This window comes from Squalius cephalus (assembly GCF_949319135.1).
Source record: "Squalius cephalus genome assembly, chromosome: 1".
Classification (NCBI taxonomy): Eukaryota; Metazoa; Chordata; class Actinopteri; order Cypriniformes; family Leuciscidae; genus Squalius; species Squalius cephalus.
The window spans coordinates 15,542,378-15,561,651 of record NC_137122.1 but is presented as its reverse complement, the minus strand read 5'-3'; the positions used below and the strand labels follow the sequence as shown (position 1 = coordinate 15,561,651).

Sequence of the window (19,274 nt, the reverse complement as noted above, 5' to 3'; positions counted from 1 at the left end):
GCAATGTTCACAGTTTAGCCACGAATATGAATCTTCAAAACCAATCCATCTTTTAAAAACTGCCTAAGTTTGACAACGCTCTTCCTTTTAGCTTGGGACCCAGGAATTGACTATTGTCCACTGTAGTGGACATTATATTTTAGTGAATTTCTCTGACATCATACATGTCACAGCCTGGGTGTCCTGTAAAGAGCACATTCAGGACTTTTCAGAGATGCCAAATGTTTGGAGGTTTCACCATGAAAACAACTTCTCTTTGGTCTTTAAATATGTCTGACATTAATTTATTGAAACATGTAGGACACATGCTAATAAAAAATTGTTAATTTAAAAATAATTAAAGCTGTGGTCAAATGTAAAAGTATTCAATCTACTCCACTTTACTGCAAACAGTTGTTCTTTCCTGCACCAAATTCACTTGAGTTTGCACCAAATTCGCTTGAGTAGTAAATATGGTCATGCAAAGTGCACAAGCACAACCGTGAAATGAAATTAATCTATTGTCCACCTTATAGAGTAGGCTACTACAAACACTACCATAGGCAACATAAAATTAAAAAGAGTGCACATAACACAATACAGCTACATATACCTTTTTTTGCAAACACATTTATTGAACAATGCTTAATATAAAGAACACATTTTTTTTTTTGTGTAAACAAAACCAACCTTGCAAACCTACTTTTAATATACAACACTTCACATTTACCTTTACTTAAAAGAATTTCACCCAAAAAATAAAATTTGTCATTAATTACTCACCGTCATGCCATTCCATACCTCTAAGACCTTTGCTTATCTTTGTAAAACAAAATTAAGGTATTTTCCAAAATTCCAAATGGCATCTAAACCAAACATAGACAGCAACGTCATTGCACCACTTGATATCCAGATAGGATGCAAAAAAATGGTTCAAGTGTTCAACATTACTACATTGGTTTAACTTTAATGTTATGATGCAACAATAATACTTTTTGTGCAAATAACGACAAAAAAACAAACAAACAAAAAACACTTTATTGAACAAATTGAAATGGCTTTCATACGTAGCCTTCCTTGTTCACATCTGAACAAGTCAATATTGGCCACAGTTCAGTTTTTTTTCACTTGTGAAAATAAATTACCACTTTTGTTACTATCAAAATGTATAAAAACACAAACCACTAACACTAACATCTGGAAATAACAAAAAATAAATAAAAACTTCTCCCAAATATCAAAACACAAAATTTCCTTAATTATGAATGATATAAAAACTACTTACATTTACATCTTTTGTTTATGTAACGTATTGTAACACTATACAATTAACCAAAAATTCAAAACCAAAACTGAACATCATTAACTTGTGGTTTCTTATGTCCTGCAGTTTCTTTAAACCTTTTGTTGCTTTCATTACTTCCTTTTCCCTTTTCCTCCAAAGCCAGACTCTAAACATGTGTGAACTGTTAACATGCTATTTCCCCTCTACACTGTTCATTACAAAACAAGGCTTTTGTAACACTGTTAAATACAACACAATGTGCTGGAAACTAGCAAATGAGCACTGCACTTGTCTGCAAATGTGACAGTGATGGCACTTGTCTGAAACTTAGCCAAACACTGAATAATGTTGTATTAACTATAAACATTGGGTTTATTCTAATTAACATTTGTTAATGTACTTTTTTTTTTTTTTTTTTTACAATTTTTATATTTTCAGACAGTGCTTCTGTAAATTGTTCCATGCTTCCACTACTCACCACATCTTGGCTCTGGCTTTGTGAACATTCAGCACTTCAACCATAAACAATTCTTCAAGCATCAAATCTTCAGACACTTCTTCTGAAGATTGTTGCATACTTAATGTTTTGTGAACCACAATGTCTCTCCCTTGTGATTCAGAAGACTGATTTGCTGACTCAGAATCATAAATGATTCAGAGATAACACGTTGTCCTCTGTATTTTATGTGCAAATGGCCATGATCATCAGCACTGAGCAACTTTGCTGCAAACTCATCTGGTTCCAGCCGACTGTCGATTTGCACATCCAGCAACTCACGAAGCACAACATCTTCGATTACAAAAGTGCTCATTTGATCACTCTTGTCCTGTACAGTGACAGCTGCACGAAGTACGGACATCACTCTTGCTGTTTTGCGGTATGGTACACATTGTGGACATCTTGTCATCAAAGTCTGGAAATTGACTGCAGGCAAAGGATGCAACTTCGGACTTTGGTGTTCTGCTCTGACCTCTGCCGTCATGGACCATAAAATGGTCAATTACTACTGCAACATCACTTGTTAAATCAGGAACAACTGTCATAGAAGACTGTTTAGTAGTAGACAAATAAGTGCAACCATCAAATTGCCGAATTGACGCCTTCTTGATTGTGTACCACTTCCATGATGTGGTGGGGTTTTATGCACACAAAACCAGTGGAGTGGAAAAGACAGCTAGAAACTGGTGGCCCGCCCATATCCACGGAGGCGATGTAGGGGAAATTCCTCCCATCGACACTCGCTGATAAGCCTCAACAGGAGAGGACTCCCACCTGAACAAAACCCAGAAAAGGCCCAGAGTGAATTGCTAACCAAATTTAGCTACAAAGCTAACTGAACAAAAGGAACACATGGCTCTCAACGCTCTCTCCAACAACACCGGCCCAACCAAAGCATCCCCTCAAACAAACAGTTTAGCAATCTGAACTAAATTGTTGCCTCAGTCTAGTTGATGGGTTTGTGAGGAGAGAAAATGAATTTATTTAATGAACAAATCAAACACAAACATGTAAGGCTTTTATTTGTACACATAACACTGAAACTTTGGAGTGTGTTGTGGTTGCTTCATCTGCCAGAGCTTCTAACACAGGCTTCTGGCTGCTTTATTTTAAATAAGCACCAGATGGCGCTGTTCTCAACACTCTCGAAGCTTTGAATGGTGTTTGGTGTTTTTAGCCCCCAACGGCGCCTTCCAGGCAGCGAGGGGATGGGTAGGTTTAAGGTTGAGGTTAGGGTTAGCTGTCTGGAAGGAGCCATTGGGGGCTAAAGAGCGCTTTGAATCTTTTCCCGGAACAGTCAGGGGAAAGCCTCAGTGATTCACGAGGCATCATTTCCCCATCCCTAGCGTGTCTGTGTGTGTGTCTGTCTGTGTGTCTGTCTGTTAGGGATGGCTGACACGAAACAGTCGTTCCGAAGCTTTGCGAGATCCCGAAGCGCAGATGCTTCCAAACACTGATCCGAAGCGTGATTCAAAACACCCATGTCATGTGACTATGGCCAAACGAAGCCTCGAAGTGTTTCACTAAGTGTTTCTTCAGGTGTGGTCCGCCGAATCAGCGTTTGATTGACACGGTCGGGAACAGACCACACAATCGCACATCTGTATAAAAGTGAAATCAACGCATATTGACCTTGTGGGTTTTTGTGAGAGGAGTTTGATTTTGAGATAGCGGATTTTTGGTGATATAGTGACAAAGTAGGCTAAGTCCTTCCACAGTAGAGAAATTAATATTTTTGAATAAAAATCTTTAAAAAAGTGAGACATTGTGGCTTGATTTCTTTTATTAATATTCATTTTGCAGAACCAAAATAACATTATACACAGTGAGGAGCCTACAGGTTACAAGCTTCACATATTAGAAAAAATACAATAATAAAAAACAACACAATTTTTTTAATGTCTCGTCAAGATCGTTTCAGATTAACACCTGCAAGTGACCACTAGGTGTCACCGTTGAGACGGGTGTCGGATTGATTCGAAGCCTCGAAACAATACGGCCCATTTGGTTCAACTGTTTCATTGCCTCACGAAGCCTCGATCTGCCCACAACTGTTTCATTGCCTCACGAAGCGACTGACTGACTGACTGACTGACTGACTGAGTAAAACTACAAAGGAACAAACAAAACATGATCATACCTGGTGGAGCAGAGAGAAAGAGTGGTTAGTAAAGCAGTTTAAATACCCTGAGCCCAGGTGGCTCCAATCACTAACGACCCTCCTCTGCCTGACAGAGGAACCGCCCCTGCAAGGCAGAGGAGGGGCCGTGACATAATTTAAATCAACACACATAAAAAAAACCTTAAATTATCAAGAACAGAGAAATTAACTGAATTAAGAAATCTACTTTTGCTATGGTTAAATGTTCAATGATATCTTCCAAAGTTTTTTTAATGTTGCACATTTTTTAATTTTTAATTTTAAACTTCCAAAGACTATATATATATATATATATATATATATATATATATATATATATATATATATATATATATATATATATATATTCTTGATATGGCAACTAGTAAATATGCATGTGTGGAAAGTTTTAAACCATGTGTGTTACAAACTAGTTTGTGCCCCGCTCTCCCCCTATTTAAAAACATTATGATACTTATGACAACTTAAAACTACTTTGGTGAAAATAAATTCATCACACAATTCCAACTCCACTGGATTTTATCTTAGCTTCCAAAATATCTGGAATTTGACAGAGGGATTGCATGATGGAATACGATGCCAAGTTGTTGGATATGTATAAATAAATAAATAAATAAATAAATAAATAAAACAAACTATCTTCATCCCAGTCCCCCAAAATCAATACCAGGAACAAAATTGGAAAAACAAAACCTGAGATTCTTTGTTAATGGTGCATGTATTTAAATAAATAAAACAATTGGAACACAGTTAGGTATTGTCACAAACAATATTGAGAAAAAAACAAAAAAAACATAAAAAGGCTTTTGACTGATTTGAGCTTTGCTTTTAGCAGTCCTGCCCTGAAGTACAGGAATTACTATAGAGGCTCAACCAATATTACACGACAACAGGCAATGTAATTCTGCTTGAAGTGGCATACTGCCAGTATCATAGCCTGAAGCCCTGACATTCTTACTGTAAATCTGAAGACTGTACAATTTTGATCCTGTAGAAACTGTCACTTAAGTGCTGTGATGTGCCAGCTATCTCGTCTCACAAGATTCTGTGCATATTTTTAGGGCTGCATATATGCTGTAGAAACATCTGAGCATATTAAGATTGGTCATGCAGGTTACATTAATGCTGTTGATCATATTCATTTAGATTTGATCAATTCACCAAGTGCAAATAGCTTCTTTGTTGGCCGAGGCTAATAGCACAAACTCCACCATTGTCTGATTGATCCAGACAAAATAACACAAGAAATCCTGCTGATAACAGAAGCAGTGGTGAGGAGAGGAGAGTAAGGGGTGTTCACATAGTCTGGTTAAAACCAGACCATTCTCAGTAGTAACTGAGTTATAGTCTGGCAAAGCTCCATAGACAAATCATTTCCAAAGGGGCGTCACCAACAGACGTCGCTCAAATGCCTCTGGGCGCAGTTGGATAGACCTAAATCCAATCAGAGCGATCGTCATCGTGTAAAGCCATATGCTGCATCCCTAAGTTACACTACGCCATAAAAGTATGTACTCTTTTTGTGAAGAAAAGGTATTTACTTTTGAATGTGTAGCAAAAAAGTAGGCAAGCTTTGGGACATACTACTTCGTCATCTTTTTCGGACGGATCTGTCGCGTGCATCCTGTCATGTAAACTGCCCTGTCAATCATCGTGTCACAGTTAAAAAATCCTTTATTAAATCTAATTTAATTTCCTACCGTTTCGGAGAGAAATGTAGTAGCACGTTCATCTGCCAGTGGGTCTTTCATGGAGACTGTCCTCATTTGTTTGCAATTTGAATATAATGCATTTAAAAGTTGAACGGACGTCGCTCAAATGCCTCTGGGCGCAATTGGATAGACCTAAAACCAATCAGAGCGATCGTCATTGTGTAAAGCCCGCCTCAACGTTTCTGATTCTTGCCACGATTTCGACGGCATTGAAATGGGCTTGAATGAGCTCTTTGCCAGACTACTTCTCGAGCAAATCTGAATTTGCCGGAAGTTGTCTGGGTTTTCCCAGGCTAGTGTTCACACAGGACGGACCCGCAAATGCAAAATGTGTGTACCGTTTTTTAATGCATTACAAGGGTTAAATAAAATGATGAAAATATTACAAAAGTGGAAATAAAGTTCCCACTGGGTATTTAGTGGAAATAATGTGTTTAAGGGTGGGATAGAGGCTGATAAATGATGACTTGGGTGAGCCTGCATTTTTGGCTTCGTGATTAAGTTTCATGAAACGTGCAGCCTAAAGGCCTATTTATACTTCTGCGTCGAACTCACGCCGTAGCTACGTCATAGGCTGTGTGTAGCGCGCGTACCCTTCAGCGTACCCTGACGTGCACCTCTCCAAAAATGTAACAACGCGTCAACTCTACGCGGACGCAAGCGCTGTGATTGGTCTGCTAGGACCGCTCCCTCGGGTTTCACACGCTCCCTCTGCGCGCGTCAACACGGACAACGACGCAGACCAGGCCTTAAACCTGGAATGACATGCATCTAATTTGTCTGAGGTGGAATTTTGTGCTTATCCTTAAAATAAGCAGCTGTAATCACTGCTAAAGGATTGTGTTCACAGTAATAATGACAATGTGGTTCCTTTCTTCAAGTTCAAGTTCAAGTTCCTTTATTTGTACCCGAAGGAAGATTTTGTTTGCAGTAGAGTCCTCATACACACATATGGAAAACATATACAATATATCACACATCATTCAACTTAAAGGTATAGCGGAGGATCTTTCCGAATTTTAGATAAGACCTGCCCTCTCCACTTTTTGAAAAGTTTGATTGATTCACCAGAATGATTGACAATTAGGAGGACCAATAGTATAGGCATTCCACCCGGAAGTAAAAAAATCCTCCGCTATACCTTTAAGACAGTAAAAATTAGGAAATGTCAAAAATAAAAAAAACAAACAAAAAAACAATTAAAAACAAGTAAAAAAAAAAAGATTTCTTGAGAAATTAAACCTCATTTTATATATGACAACTTTCATACGTCGTAAAACATACTCTATCACTTTTGTATCTCAGATATCTCGTACAGCTCAGAAGTCATAAGTGATCATTGTGGGCTACTTTAGATTAATATATGCTGGCTTAAAATAAAAGACCCAAAGTATAGGCGCTTTAACCATTGTCATCTTTCTAAAAAAATTGTATGATTCCATAGGAGTCACAGCATACAAATCATTGTGAAATTGCCACCCCGTAAAATGATGACGTTTTCTCATGAGTTGAATATTGACTTCTTTGATGGGTCAAAACAAAAAGGAAAGAACCATCAAAAGATGAAAATTAAAGAGGTTAATTAAAAACTAAACAGACAAGAAGGATATAAATCAAGTATGATACAAATAACTGATGCCATTCATCTGAACATTCGTGAGAATGTGAAATGCTCTTTACAGTAACCTCTAAAGAAGAATGAGGATACAGTTTGCAAAACAGGCTAATGAGCTCTATATATATCTACAGTTGCGGTTAGAATTATTGCCACCCTTGGTAAGTATGATTGTTGCAAGGTTAGATATTGTGGGAAGAAGGAGGCGGGATCCGCCGAACATTCTAAAGCAGTGGTCTCAAACCGGTTCCACGGAGGGCCTAGTGTATGCAGGTTTTCTCTTTTACCTTGAACCAAACTGATTGAGTAGGTCACTAATTGGTTAAGATCTCCCCTCACCTGGTAGTCTAGGTCTTAATTGGGCACTAATTGAAGGGAAAGACCAAAAGCATGCATACACTAGGCCCTCCGTGGAACCGGTTTGAGAACTCTGTTCTAAAGACTTTAATACCAAAATAAAACAAATACAGAAACGAAAGTATAAGCTAGCAGTCGTCCGCCCACATAAAACAGAAACAACACATCAAATAAAATCCAGGCCCGGCCTCTCTCGATCTTCATGATAGTCGTTCCTCCGTGAGAGATACGAGACCGGTGCGTCTCACGGGGGTCGTTCATTCAAGTCCCTCGACCTCGTCCTGCTCGCCACAATGATCAAAGATGGCTGTAAAAATAAATCTGCATCGTTTATCCTTTTGATCTTTCATTCAAAAAATGCACAAAAATACTATATAACATTTCATTGAAGTTCAAGGCTTGACAGTGGGGGAAAAATAACATTATGAAATGCCACAATTATTGGCACCCCTAGAATTTGTTATGAGTGAAATATCTCTGAAGTATATTCCCAATATATTTGTGACTATAGGAACATGAAATTGTCCAGCTATGACTTGTTTCACAGGAGTATAAATATGAGGAAACACAAAGGCCAAATTCCCTTAATCATCCATCACAATGAGTAAAACCAAAGAATATAGTTCTGGTGTGCAACAAAAGATTGTTGAGATTCACAAAATAGAAAGTGGATGTAAGAAAATAGCTAAAGCATTGAAAATTCCCATTTCCACCATCAGGGCAATAATTAAGAAGTTATAATCAACTAAAGATGTTACGAATCTGCCAGGAAGAGGACGTGTGTCTATATTGTCTTAATGCACGGTGAGGAGGAGAGTTTGAGTGGCCAAAGACTCTCAATGATCCCAGATAGAGAATTGTAGAGATAAAAAAATTATTAAAACAACCCCTACATCCTCACAATGTTGTTTGGGAGGTTTTCAAGAAAAATCCTCCTCGCTCATCCAAAAACAAACTCCAGCATATTCAGCTGTCAGACACTTCTGGAACTTCAGAAGGGACGGACGGGGTTATATGGTCAGATGAAAAGAAAAAAAAAAAAGCTTTTTGGCAGCAAACCCACCAGATGTATATTTTACTGACATATTAAGCGTTCTCAGTAGCTCAGCTGCTACAGAATTGGATTTGTGAAGTGGAGAGCTCAGGTATGAATCCAGTGAAAGACGAGTCACGATAAAAGAGCTCAAAGACAAGAGTTCAAAAACAAGTTAAAATTCCATGGTTACGATTGTGTTTTTATGTCACATTTGCTTTTGTTAACACTATCGGGTAGGTTTAGGGTTTAGTATAGGTGTACATTATTTTAAAATGGAGCATTACGCTTTTAGCACCACTCACCGGACATTTCAATTCAGAACTGCAGAGGTACAAACTCCACTGTAATAAAACGGTCCTGGACATCTTGTTCAGATACATGGATTCATGGATTCTAGCAATTAGCAACATATTAAAAAAATCTAATCCTGACTGCCTCTGCTAGAAATATTATAATAGGCCATGGTTGGATCTTCCATCAGGACAATGATCCAAAACAAACATCAAAATCAACACAAAAATGTGTCAATGAGCACAAAATGAACGTCCCCTGACCTGAACCCTGACCAGAAGTGTTTACCTGTTGATATAATCCAAATAAACTTAAACTAGTGCTATTGACAACCATTTATTTAGGTTATTTTGCCAAGTCGACAGCTAATAAACATTTTTTACTCATTTTAAAGGTTGGAAAGGAAAATAACAATCATGAACTGTGCTTTTCACCTCCATCACGAGAGGGTTCGAGAACATGACCTGAGAGGTGTGAGGAGTGATGCTGAGAGGTACGAATGTGATAATTCAAGTACTGGCAGATATGTACAGGAAAGTATGATGAATAAACACGTAGCAATGTGATCACATGCGTTTGATCGGAATGTAGACGAGTGGATTAAAAATGAGCTGCGAATAGTATATAAGGTGAGAACAAAGCCATTCATCATTTTTCTGAATACCGACAGGTGAATCAAATCGAAGAGGTACGGTAAAACCTTAACTACCGTATTCTGATTGATTTCATTTCTCATATCATATTCAATTTATTTATGATAAGGTTAAATTATGTTAGCAGCATTGATTTCCATTGTAATGATTTCTTGTTTGATTTAGATGATTGTCTTGCTGGTAATCTTCCTTGCTGCTCTCCTGTGTCCCTCCGTCCACGGCCAAGAATCAGTGGGTGAGTATCTCAAGTTCAACTTCATTTACTCAATGCATATCTAAACTCCTATTAAAATAGGCACTTAAGGCACTTGAAACTTTTTTATGGAAGTTCTGCTGTTTCATTGGTTATATTTATTAATGTTTTCATTTAAACCTAAACAGAATGGTGCTATCACGAGCCAACATGCAGTAAGTGTGATTTATTATATTATAAAATATTCCACTGCATAAAAGTGAATATAAATGTTAATATGAATCTTCTTATAAAATGTTATATTTAAAACTTGTTCTGAAGTAAATATTTTTTGACATCTAATTTGTAATAGATTTTACAACCTGGCCCCAAATTGCTGCACAATCCTGCAATGGATCCAGGCAATCTCCCATTAATATCGTGACTGCAAGTGTTCAGGGAAATCCTAACCTGACCTCGTTTAACTTCACTGGTTTTGATGACAACTCCACCTTCATGTCAATCATGAATACAGGCGAATCTGGTAAGGAGCGCTGCGCACTGGGAACCTTGATTTTTTTATTTTTTTATTATCATTATAGGATTTGTTTGTCTTTACAAAATATAGTTGCTACGTTTATTTAGCCGAGTTATTCAAAGTGGCTTCTGAATGAGGAATATAGGTTACCAACAAAAGCGATCAATCCTTAAGAGATGGTAACACATTGGTAGTTGGTACCAATGGTACCAATGGTAGTTTCACATTAAAAAGCTCCAGAAAAGTATACAAAACCGAGATCTGGGTAAAAAACTGTTAGACAACAGAAGATACAATTTATTTGATTCCTACAATGAGACTCACTGACTACATAGAGGCACCTTAAAGGGGTCCTTTTATGAAGTCTTGATTTTGTTTTTGGGGTGTACTAGAATATGCTTCCATGCTTGATTGATTTACAGCTCCTCTCTCCCCAGTCTGGTAGAACACACTATTTTCGATGAAGCCCCTCCTTCCGCAAATACGAAATGCATTGTAATTGGTTAGCTGGCCCATTCTGTTGTGATTGGCAGTGCTTAGGGAAATGTCACCCCCCTTCCTAACCACGAACTGTACTCAAATGTAAATATTAACAATGGCGTCAATTTCAAACCTGTAAGTTTCTTATAGATACGATGTTATCCACCATTTTTTTCATATTTGTCGGAAATCTATGGTAATACAAACAGTAATCGATCACAAAATCATAGATAATATTCCTAAGAGGCGGTGAACAGTCTTACAAAAGCAAGAGCTTACAAAAGCTACAGTAAACACTACGTCAGTACTGTAATGTTAGTTAGCAGGCTAGCGGAGGCAAAGCTTTGCCCTTCTTTTACATCATAGCTATCATAGCAACTACATAAAGCTTCCAATTGGAACTGTTGATAGAAAACACATCTACAAATAATAAGACATACTTGGGAATGGCTACGTCTTTCAGAAGAAGCTTTTGTGCGAATAGCCTGCATTTTACTCTCTTCTGGGAGCTTTTCTCAATGTGCAGCGCACACAAATGTGCAGCGCACAGACAAACATTGAGGTTATAATGTTCAGAAACAGTGTTAATAATACATTTTAACCTCTCTAAGTTTGTCAGCCTTAGGACAAACTTTTTCAGGCAACAACATCTCTTCCTCTTCTCTAAAGCAGCCCAACATGGCCTCACCCTCTTTGTTGCATGTTCCCAGGGACAGTTTTTATGTACATTTTAGGGTTTGTGATGTCACCAACCCGGGAAGAAGCTTGTTGTAGTCCAGGGGTGTCAAACTCAGTTCCTGGAGGGCCACAGCCCTGCAGAGTTTAGCTTCAACCCTAATTAAACACACCTGATCAGTTAATCAAGTCCTTCAGGCTTATTTGAAAACTGCAGGTGTGTGTGTGTTGAAGCAGGGTTGGAACAAAACTCTGTAGGGCTGTGGCCCTCCAGGAACAGTTTGACACCTGTGTCGTAGTCCCTACCAGCCGTTTGTTGTAGTTTCTGTAAAAGGAAATATCTCCTTTTACATTGAACTTGGAGCATTGCAACTTTGCAGATGTTGTTTATGCTCAAACAACACACCAGTTTAAAGGGTCATGAAACCCTGAACCAAATTTTCGGAGATTTTAACAGACGTATGTGTGATGAACACCATTGAATACAATGTTAGCATCTGTTAGATTTAATAGTAGGGCGAAAATGGTTAAATTTTAGTTTTTTTAGATTTTCGTTACAGGATGAGGTGGCAGAGCACTGTAGTAATTTGATGACTCACCGGTGTCTCGTAATTATGAGACTGAGTATTCTTATCCTATGAGAAAACACTGTCTATTATTTATTCATGACACCACGTGGATCTTTCCAATGACAGACATGTCAAACTGTGAAATCGCGTAGTAGACGAGAGAGGCAATCATGGGTCGCAAAGTGTTTGTTTTTGTGGTGCAAAAGTTCCAGTGAGTTGCATATCTTTCCCTGCGATGCTGCCAGGTCTAGATTCTGCAATTAACAGGTCTAGACTCTGCAGTTTGACATGTCTGTCATACCACACCCCTCCCTTCTTCTCACAGCCATCCACACCAATTTAAGTTGCTTTTTTCAAAAAGATTGTGACTTGAGCTGGTTTCATGACCCTTTAAAAAGTGAAATCATAACCAAGGACCCCTTTACATTTGCAAAAGAGGTATCCACCTTATTTTTCAATGCAGAAGTAAGGTGTTTTCTGTGAATGCTTTCGATTTATTAGCCGCTTTAAGGAAATAATATACCTGCAGGCCTATATCAAAGTTCAGTAAACTGTAAAGCTGTTTGCTACAAACCAGCGTGTTTATAATTAAGACAATTCTTTAAAATAATATGATAAGAAATATCAGTTTGCAATATCAAGCAGCATAACGAGCGGTTTTGTGCAGCTAAAAAGGGGTGAATGATACCAGAAGCAGCTGACATATTAAAATTACAATTAAAAATGTCTGCATCTGTTCTTAACTGTTTCCTTTAATCTTCTTTAAGCGCAATGGAGCAACTGTGTCTAAAGTGCTGGAAAAGAGAGAGTCAATCATTTCTGTTGCAATATCTAGTTCTTCTAAGCTATCTGGGATGCTGACGAGATGAAACTGATACTGATTATTTATAAACCAATATGTAGTGGTAGACAGGCTGTGGAATGGGGTTTGGCCGAGGAGTCAAAGGATTCAGTCAAAAGATTTTTTTTTTGCTTTCACCCCTGAGCACAACGTCAATGTATTGCATGTCCTGGACCTTGTGTCTAATATGTCCATTGTCTTCACAGTGATGGTCAAACTGGATGATCATAAAATGGCAGTGCAAGGAGGTGATCTTCCAGGTTTATACAACACTATACAATTCCATCTCCACTGGGGTAACGGCAGCTCCTCGCCTGGCTCCGAACACACTGTGGATGGCAAACGATACTCAATGGAGGTATGAATACATTTTCCCTGCACATGCACTTCATTATCCCAAATGCATTATCTTTATTATCCGTCTGATTCTGTTTCTCAGCTGCACATTCTGAATGTCCATTCAAAATACAATGGGAATTTGTCAGTTGCTCTTGCTGCTAATGACAGCACAGGATTGGCTGCTCTTGCTTTCTTTATTGAGGTGAGCAAGACCACGTTTGTTATATCCAGAGGGAAGCGGAAACCTCAAATGGCTTAGTTGTATGCTCATGTGTATGTATTTTTATTTAACCAACAGGGAACCAATGAACAAAACAAAACAAAAAGTTGGGATATCCTAACATCCTTTTTGACAAATATCTCTTCTTCAGGTAAAGAAATAGTTGGTTGTTGATAGTTTACTCAGAAATGATCATTTTGTCACTCCTCACCTTCATGTCGTTCCCCATTGAAACGCATTTTGAAGAATGTTTTTGCAACCCGTGGGGGACAAAACAACAATGTCATTTAGGCACAAATCATAGAGAAACACCTTCTTTTGTTTTCCACAGAAAAAAAGAAAGTCATAAAGGGTTTGGATCAACAATGTTGACAGATTTTCATTTTTGAGTAGTGAGCCAGATCGGCGTCAGACTTCACTCAATTCTGTGAAAGCGATGTTTGCCATGTGATCTTGAACTTCGAACTATCTTTGGGTTCGTACTTTGGTTAACGATATGTATTGCAAATATGATCTCAGTTTGATAGTCTTCACTGATTCAGCGTTAGTGCTTGAGCCTTGTGTTAAGTGCAACATCAGACATTATCAGAGCCCAAATTCGTGTAGTATTTGTTCTTGATTAGCCAAAGTTATGAGCGTGGTGTGTTTCTTGGTCTTGCCACTTGATCATGTTTGTTTTGTCAATTACCTAATTCTGAATTTACTACTTGTTTACTTGTTTGTGCCACTTTCTAATTCTGTCGATTGGTGTTCTTACAGCAATTTGCAAACATCTACAGTTATATCTTCATTGTTAGTTAGGTTAAGAGTGATCGCCACTTTTTGTATTTTTGGTTTTAGTTAGCGTAGTTAATGTAAAGCGTTGAATATGCTGAAGATTTCGGTTTTGTTTCTACAATTTCTAGTTAGGTTTGTGGTTTCTGGGTTATCAGTTATGGGAATCGTTTTTTTTATCATCTGTTCTTCAATTTGGTGACACTTGTTTTGTTTGTATTCTATTTATTTATATTGTTTTGTAACTTTTTCACACTGCGTTTTTTTTTTTCTGATAAATTGTACTCAGTACTGCACCTTATTCTTTTTTATCGGTTGTTTCTGTTTATTGCACATGCTGCAGCAATTATATCTCACTTAAATGTTATGCAATCATACCTCTAACATCAAGCACGTAACAATTTTTATCAGTATGAATAGTCTTGCAATTCACACCATTAAAAACGTGAGATATTTTGTTCATTTCTCTTAACCGATATGATTTAACAACAAATTAGCACAAAACTGAAGACGGCCAAGTAGTTTCCTTACACCCTCTTGACGTTTTTGTGTATTTAGGTAAAAATACCTCAGACATCATGAATAAAACCTCAATGGACAGTCTGCTTGAAGGGGTGAACAGGACTAAATATTACCGGTACCGAGGCTCTATTACCATACCCAACTGCAATGAAGCTGTGATCTGGACTGTGTTCAAAGATCCCATCAAAGTCAGTCAGGACTTGGTAAGTCAAGGAAACTAGAGTAATTCATAAAATATCATATTTGTCTATTACTGGATGGCAACATTCTTCACCTTCTGAGTTAAAACCTAAAAGTCACTCAGTTGAATTTATTCCTCCAAACAGATCAACCGCTTCAGCACAACTACCTTTTTCAAAGTAAGCCCTTCAGTTCTGATAACCAACAACTTCAGAGGAGTTCAGCCCTTGAACGGCAGAGTTGTGACATCACAGGAGGTACCTTCATCAGTGGCCACACCCGCTATATCTATCATCACAGTTCTTCTCTTGACAAGTTTGTGTTGGCTGTAAAAAATACATTTGTGTTTTTAAACACCCAATTTGCTATCTGTCACAATAACATGAGGCCTAGAGTTAGGATATACATTTTTTTTAAATCCAAAATAGACTGCTAATGTTTTATATGAAACTTATGGTGTCTGTAATTATATTCAACATTGGATGATTCTGTAGTATCTAAGAGGATTTATGTTTTAAATGTCTAAAGCATGACAGACCTGTTATTAAAATTAAATCAATAAATGTTTGCTGTTTAATATCAAAATGTCTCCCAGTCAAAATGCTTAGCTGTGTCCCAGTCAAAATGCTTAGCTGTGTCCCAATGTGAAGGCTGCATCCTTCGAAGGACTGAAGACTTCAAGGATGCAGCCTATTCGTCCTCCGAAGGACGCACCATGTAGCCTCCGTAGGATTTCCTAATTGCGCAGCCAGGTGTTCCCGATTACCGCTCCAGGCGTCAAGCAACGGTGCGAGAGTATGCTGCCATCCTGATAATTCATTTGATATGCTATGGAGCCAGAACTGGCTATTGTCATTTTTATGTTTTATATTTTACTGGAGGACATGGTATTAAGGATGTTTCAGGTCATACTTTCGGCTTAGCCGAAGATTCAAATGTTTATTTATATCTTACCTTGATGTGATTTTGTAGGCTAGTGTATTCTTTTTATTATACACATAAATGGACCATGGTAAATATATGTATACAGGTTTTTAACCCCATTTGAATATAAAACCCATTTGAATATAAACAGTCGAGTGCGGATGTTACTCCCGCTCTTCATCGGCAGCTGTCAGTCACTGTTGCTAGGCGACAAGAACAGTCCTCCGTAGGCTAGACCAGTCCGAGCACTTCAGATGCGCCCTTTGAAATGGGACGGAGCTGTAGTTAGCAACAATTTGTTAATGTTGTGACAATAGGCCTACATTTTGTTACTTTAATTTTAAAAATAACCAGTGGTGGTATGTAAGGAACTACATCGTTAATACTCAAAGTGATTTTCCCACACAGGACAGCAACACTACAAAATTGTTATTTTACAATATGATGCATTGTTTTACATTAAACTACACAAAAGTATATAGTTTAAATGTATCAACCTTGAAAATATTCAGAAGTAAAATGCAACATGCAGTAATAGAAATGCAGAATTCCTTTACTTTTACTCTTGATGCCTTAAGTACATTAGATTAGAGTAAGCAAGATAATGAAAAATAATAATAATAATAATTGCTTAACTAAGGTTTGAAATATATGACTAGTAGTTTTAAAAGTACTTTAGTGTAATAAAGTATCTCAATATTTATTCCATGAGTCAGCCCTGCAAACCTGTTGGTAGACAACTTAGTGGATAGTGAAAATATGTAGTCAAACACTCTGGAGACCGTCCCACATGATGTCCCACCAGCAGGAGGCCTTACCAGGGTCTCTATTGTGGAGCCCATCCCGGTCCAGCAGCACACCAGGGTCTCCCACTCAGCTGAATAAAAGTCTACTTCACTTTTTCTTATTTTATGTACTGTAAATTTAAATGTTTATGTTGAATTTGATATGTTTAACGTATGTTGTAAATAGTTGGGGGGAAAAAAGGAAGAATTTGTTTCATGTAGAAATTATGACTGTCATTACAAAAATAAACAATGTCCAGAGCAATGAATTCTCTTTTATTTACACATTTAAAGTTGCATAAAAATAAATAAATGTACAGATTTTTTTCCTTTAAAAAAATATAGGTGAAAAAAAGTTAAACAAGAATAATATATATATATATATTTCTCAATAATTCTTTCAAGAAGAGAAAACAGCCTGTCCATCCTCTCCCTACTCTCCAGTGCTCTCCTCGCCTCTGCAGTCCCATGTCTTCTCTAATCAAGTCCAAAAACTCATCCTCTCTGTCTCGCCTTCTTCATGGTGCTGGTGGTGCTGGTGCTGGTGCTGCCCCTGGCTCCTCCTCTTCTTGTCACACACTGCTGAACTCAGCCCTGGTGTGTCCTCAGGGATTGAGGCCATGAGGACAGTGGGGTTGGTGCAATGCCTCTGTCCCAACCAGTGTTGCCAGATGTACGATAATTATCGTATTTGTACGATAATTTTGACCTCTGTACGATGTACGATCAATAATGGAAAAAATCCTATAATGTACGATAATTTCAGAACTGTGCGACACTTCAAATGATGGTCGTTGTAATAGGACTTCTCATTGATCTAGCCGTGGATTCTACGTCTACCGGAGGAAGAACGTGTAGAGAGAGAGAGCGAGAGACCTTGCGTGTGTGTGCTAGTGTGCCTCACGAAGCGCATGTAAGGACCCAACCAATCAAGTGCGGGCGGGCTTTTATCTATACTCCCGAATCAGAACCGAGCAAAGATGTGTGTATTAATTTTCTTTATATATAATATATATATGTAAGGGATAATGTATAGGGAGGTGGTTGTTATAGCGAATAACAACCCCGACAGGCTGAACAGGACTTGAATCAGCCTGAAGGGGATGTTATTCGCTATAACGACCGCCTCTCTATACATTATCCCGCTTATTACATGGCTACCTACAAAATAAATAAATAATTTGACACGAATTATTGATTTAAAAAGGAGTTTATTGATTTAAAAACGATTGTATTGCTTCCGCCAAAGAAAATAGTCCGTTCCGCGTCCATAGCAACGCGCTGTTTTTCATGGCAACATGTTATACTTCGCAGCAAGAAATAATTTATTTATTTCTTTATCAAGAAATAACAGACCGCATTCTACATTGGAATTCAGCCAAGCCATGTAATATATATATAAAAAAAATATATAAAAATTGGTCTGGGGAATGTAACTCCCATACAGGCACAAAATAATATATATTATTTTGTGCCTGTATGGGAGTTACATTCCCCTACATTCCCCAGACCCATTTTTTCCCTGAATTGCTCTAAAAAAGCAGAAAAGGGTACTTAACACAGGGGTGCATCTTAAGTGCATTGTTAACACTGCAAAATATGACACATCAAGACATGCAAAATATACTTAATATTTCTGTACAGTCAAATTTGGTTAAAAACCAAATTTGGGGGTTGGTTGTTTTAGGCTTTATAGGGTGAGTGATATTTCTTATAATATACAAGTGAGATAGACTAGTGCAAATATTACAAATAGGTCGTTAAACTAATAACTTTATTACCACAAGTTTTGCCTAAAACTACCTGACAAATGAAGCCATGCAATGGTGACGAAGGAGTTAAAATGAAGTTTATAATAAACTTTAACTGTGGTTTCGCTAGCTATTTGAGTAAATGAAAACATAATACATTTAAATGTGAATTTGCTGTCCACCACCGATCTCTAGTCCTGTCGTCAACGGCGCGCAATGACTTATGGGGTAGGATAGGCCGCTAAGTGTCCATTTATGTAATTTTCTTTTCACGGGGAAACGAAGGGCGCATTTGGCGTTGCTTTTGAATTAGGGTAGCCTTCGTCGCGGTGCGATGACGCAACCGTCCTTCGAATACGGCCTTCGGAGGATGCAGAACTGAATTGGGACAGCCTTCATCGCGCCGCGTGACGCAATCGGCCTTCAAATGCGACCTTCCAAGGATGCAGCCTTTGAATTGGGACGTCCTTCGTCGCGCCGCTGTGACGCAATCGGCCTTCAAATATGGCCTTCGGAGGATGCAGCCTTCACATTGGGACACAGCTCACGTGTGTGTGTGTGTGTGTGTGTGTGTGTGTGTGTGTGTGTGTGTGTCTGTGTGTGTGTGCGTGTATACTACCATTTAAAGGGATAGTTGACCCAAACTTGAAAATTCTGTCATCATTTACTCAACCTCAAGTTGTTCCAAACCTGTAAGACTTTCGTTCATCTTAAGAACACAAATGAAGATATTTTTGATGAAATCTGAGAGATTTCTGTCCCTCCATTGACAGCCTATGAAAAAACATTTTGATGCTTCAAAAAGTAAAAAAAATACTTTATATTAAGAGATTTAACCACGTTTCACACAAAGCATGTTTTTTTTAGAAACAAAACTTGCATTTTGTTGACATGTTTTTGTTTTTCTTCTGTTGAG

The 19,274-nt window shown here is 38.0% G+C and overlaps 2 protein-coding genes across 3 annotated transcripts in view; both read left to right on the top strand.

Moving 5' to 3' along the window:
* Positions 1-19,274, top strand: part of LOC307162295 (uncharacterized protein) — a 236,559-nt gene that overhangs the window by 147,936 nt on the left and 69,349 nt on the right. The window lies entirely within an intron of this gene.
* Positions 9,919-15,287, top strand: LOC307169409 (carbonic anhydrase 4-like). The gene is made up of 7 exons (XM_079890022.1): positions 9,919-9,996; positions 10,134-10,304; positions 13,070-13,221; positions 13,303-13,404; positions 13,501-13,573; positions 14,755-14,921; positions 15,045-15,287. The coding sequence occupies exons 2-7, from the start codon at positions 10,277-10,279 to the stop codon at positions 15,228-15,230; spliced, it is 708 nt and encodes a 235-aa protein (XP_079746148.1). The 5' UTR covers positions 9,919-9,996; positions 10,134-10,276; the 3' UTR covers positions 15,231-15,287.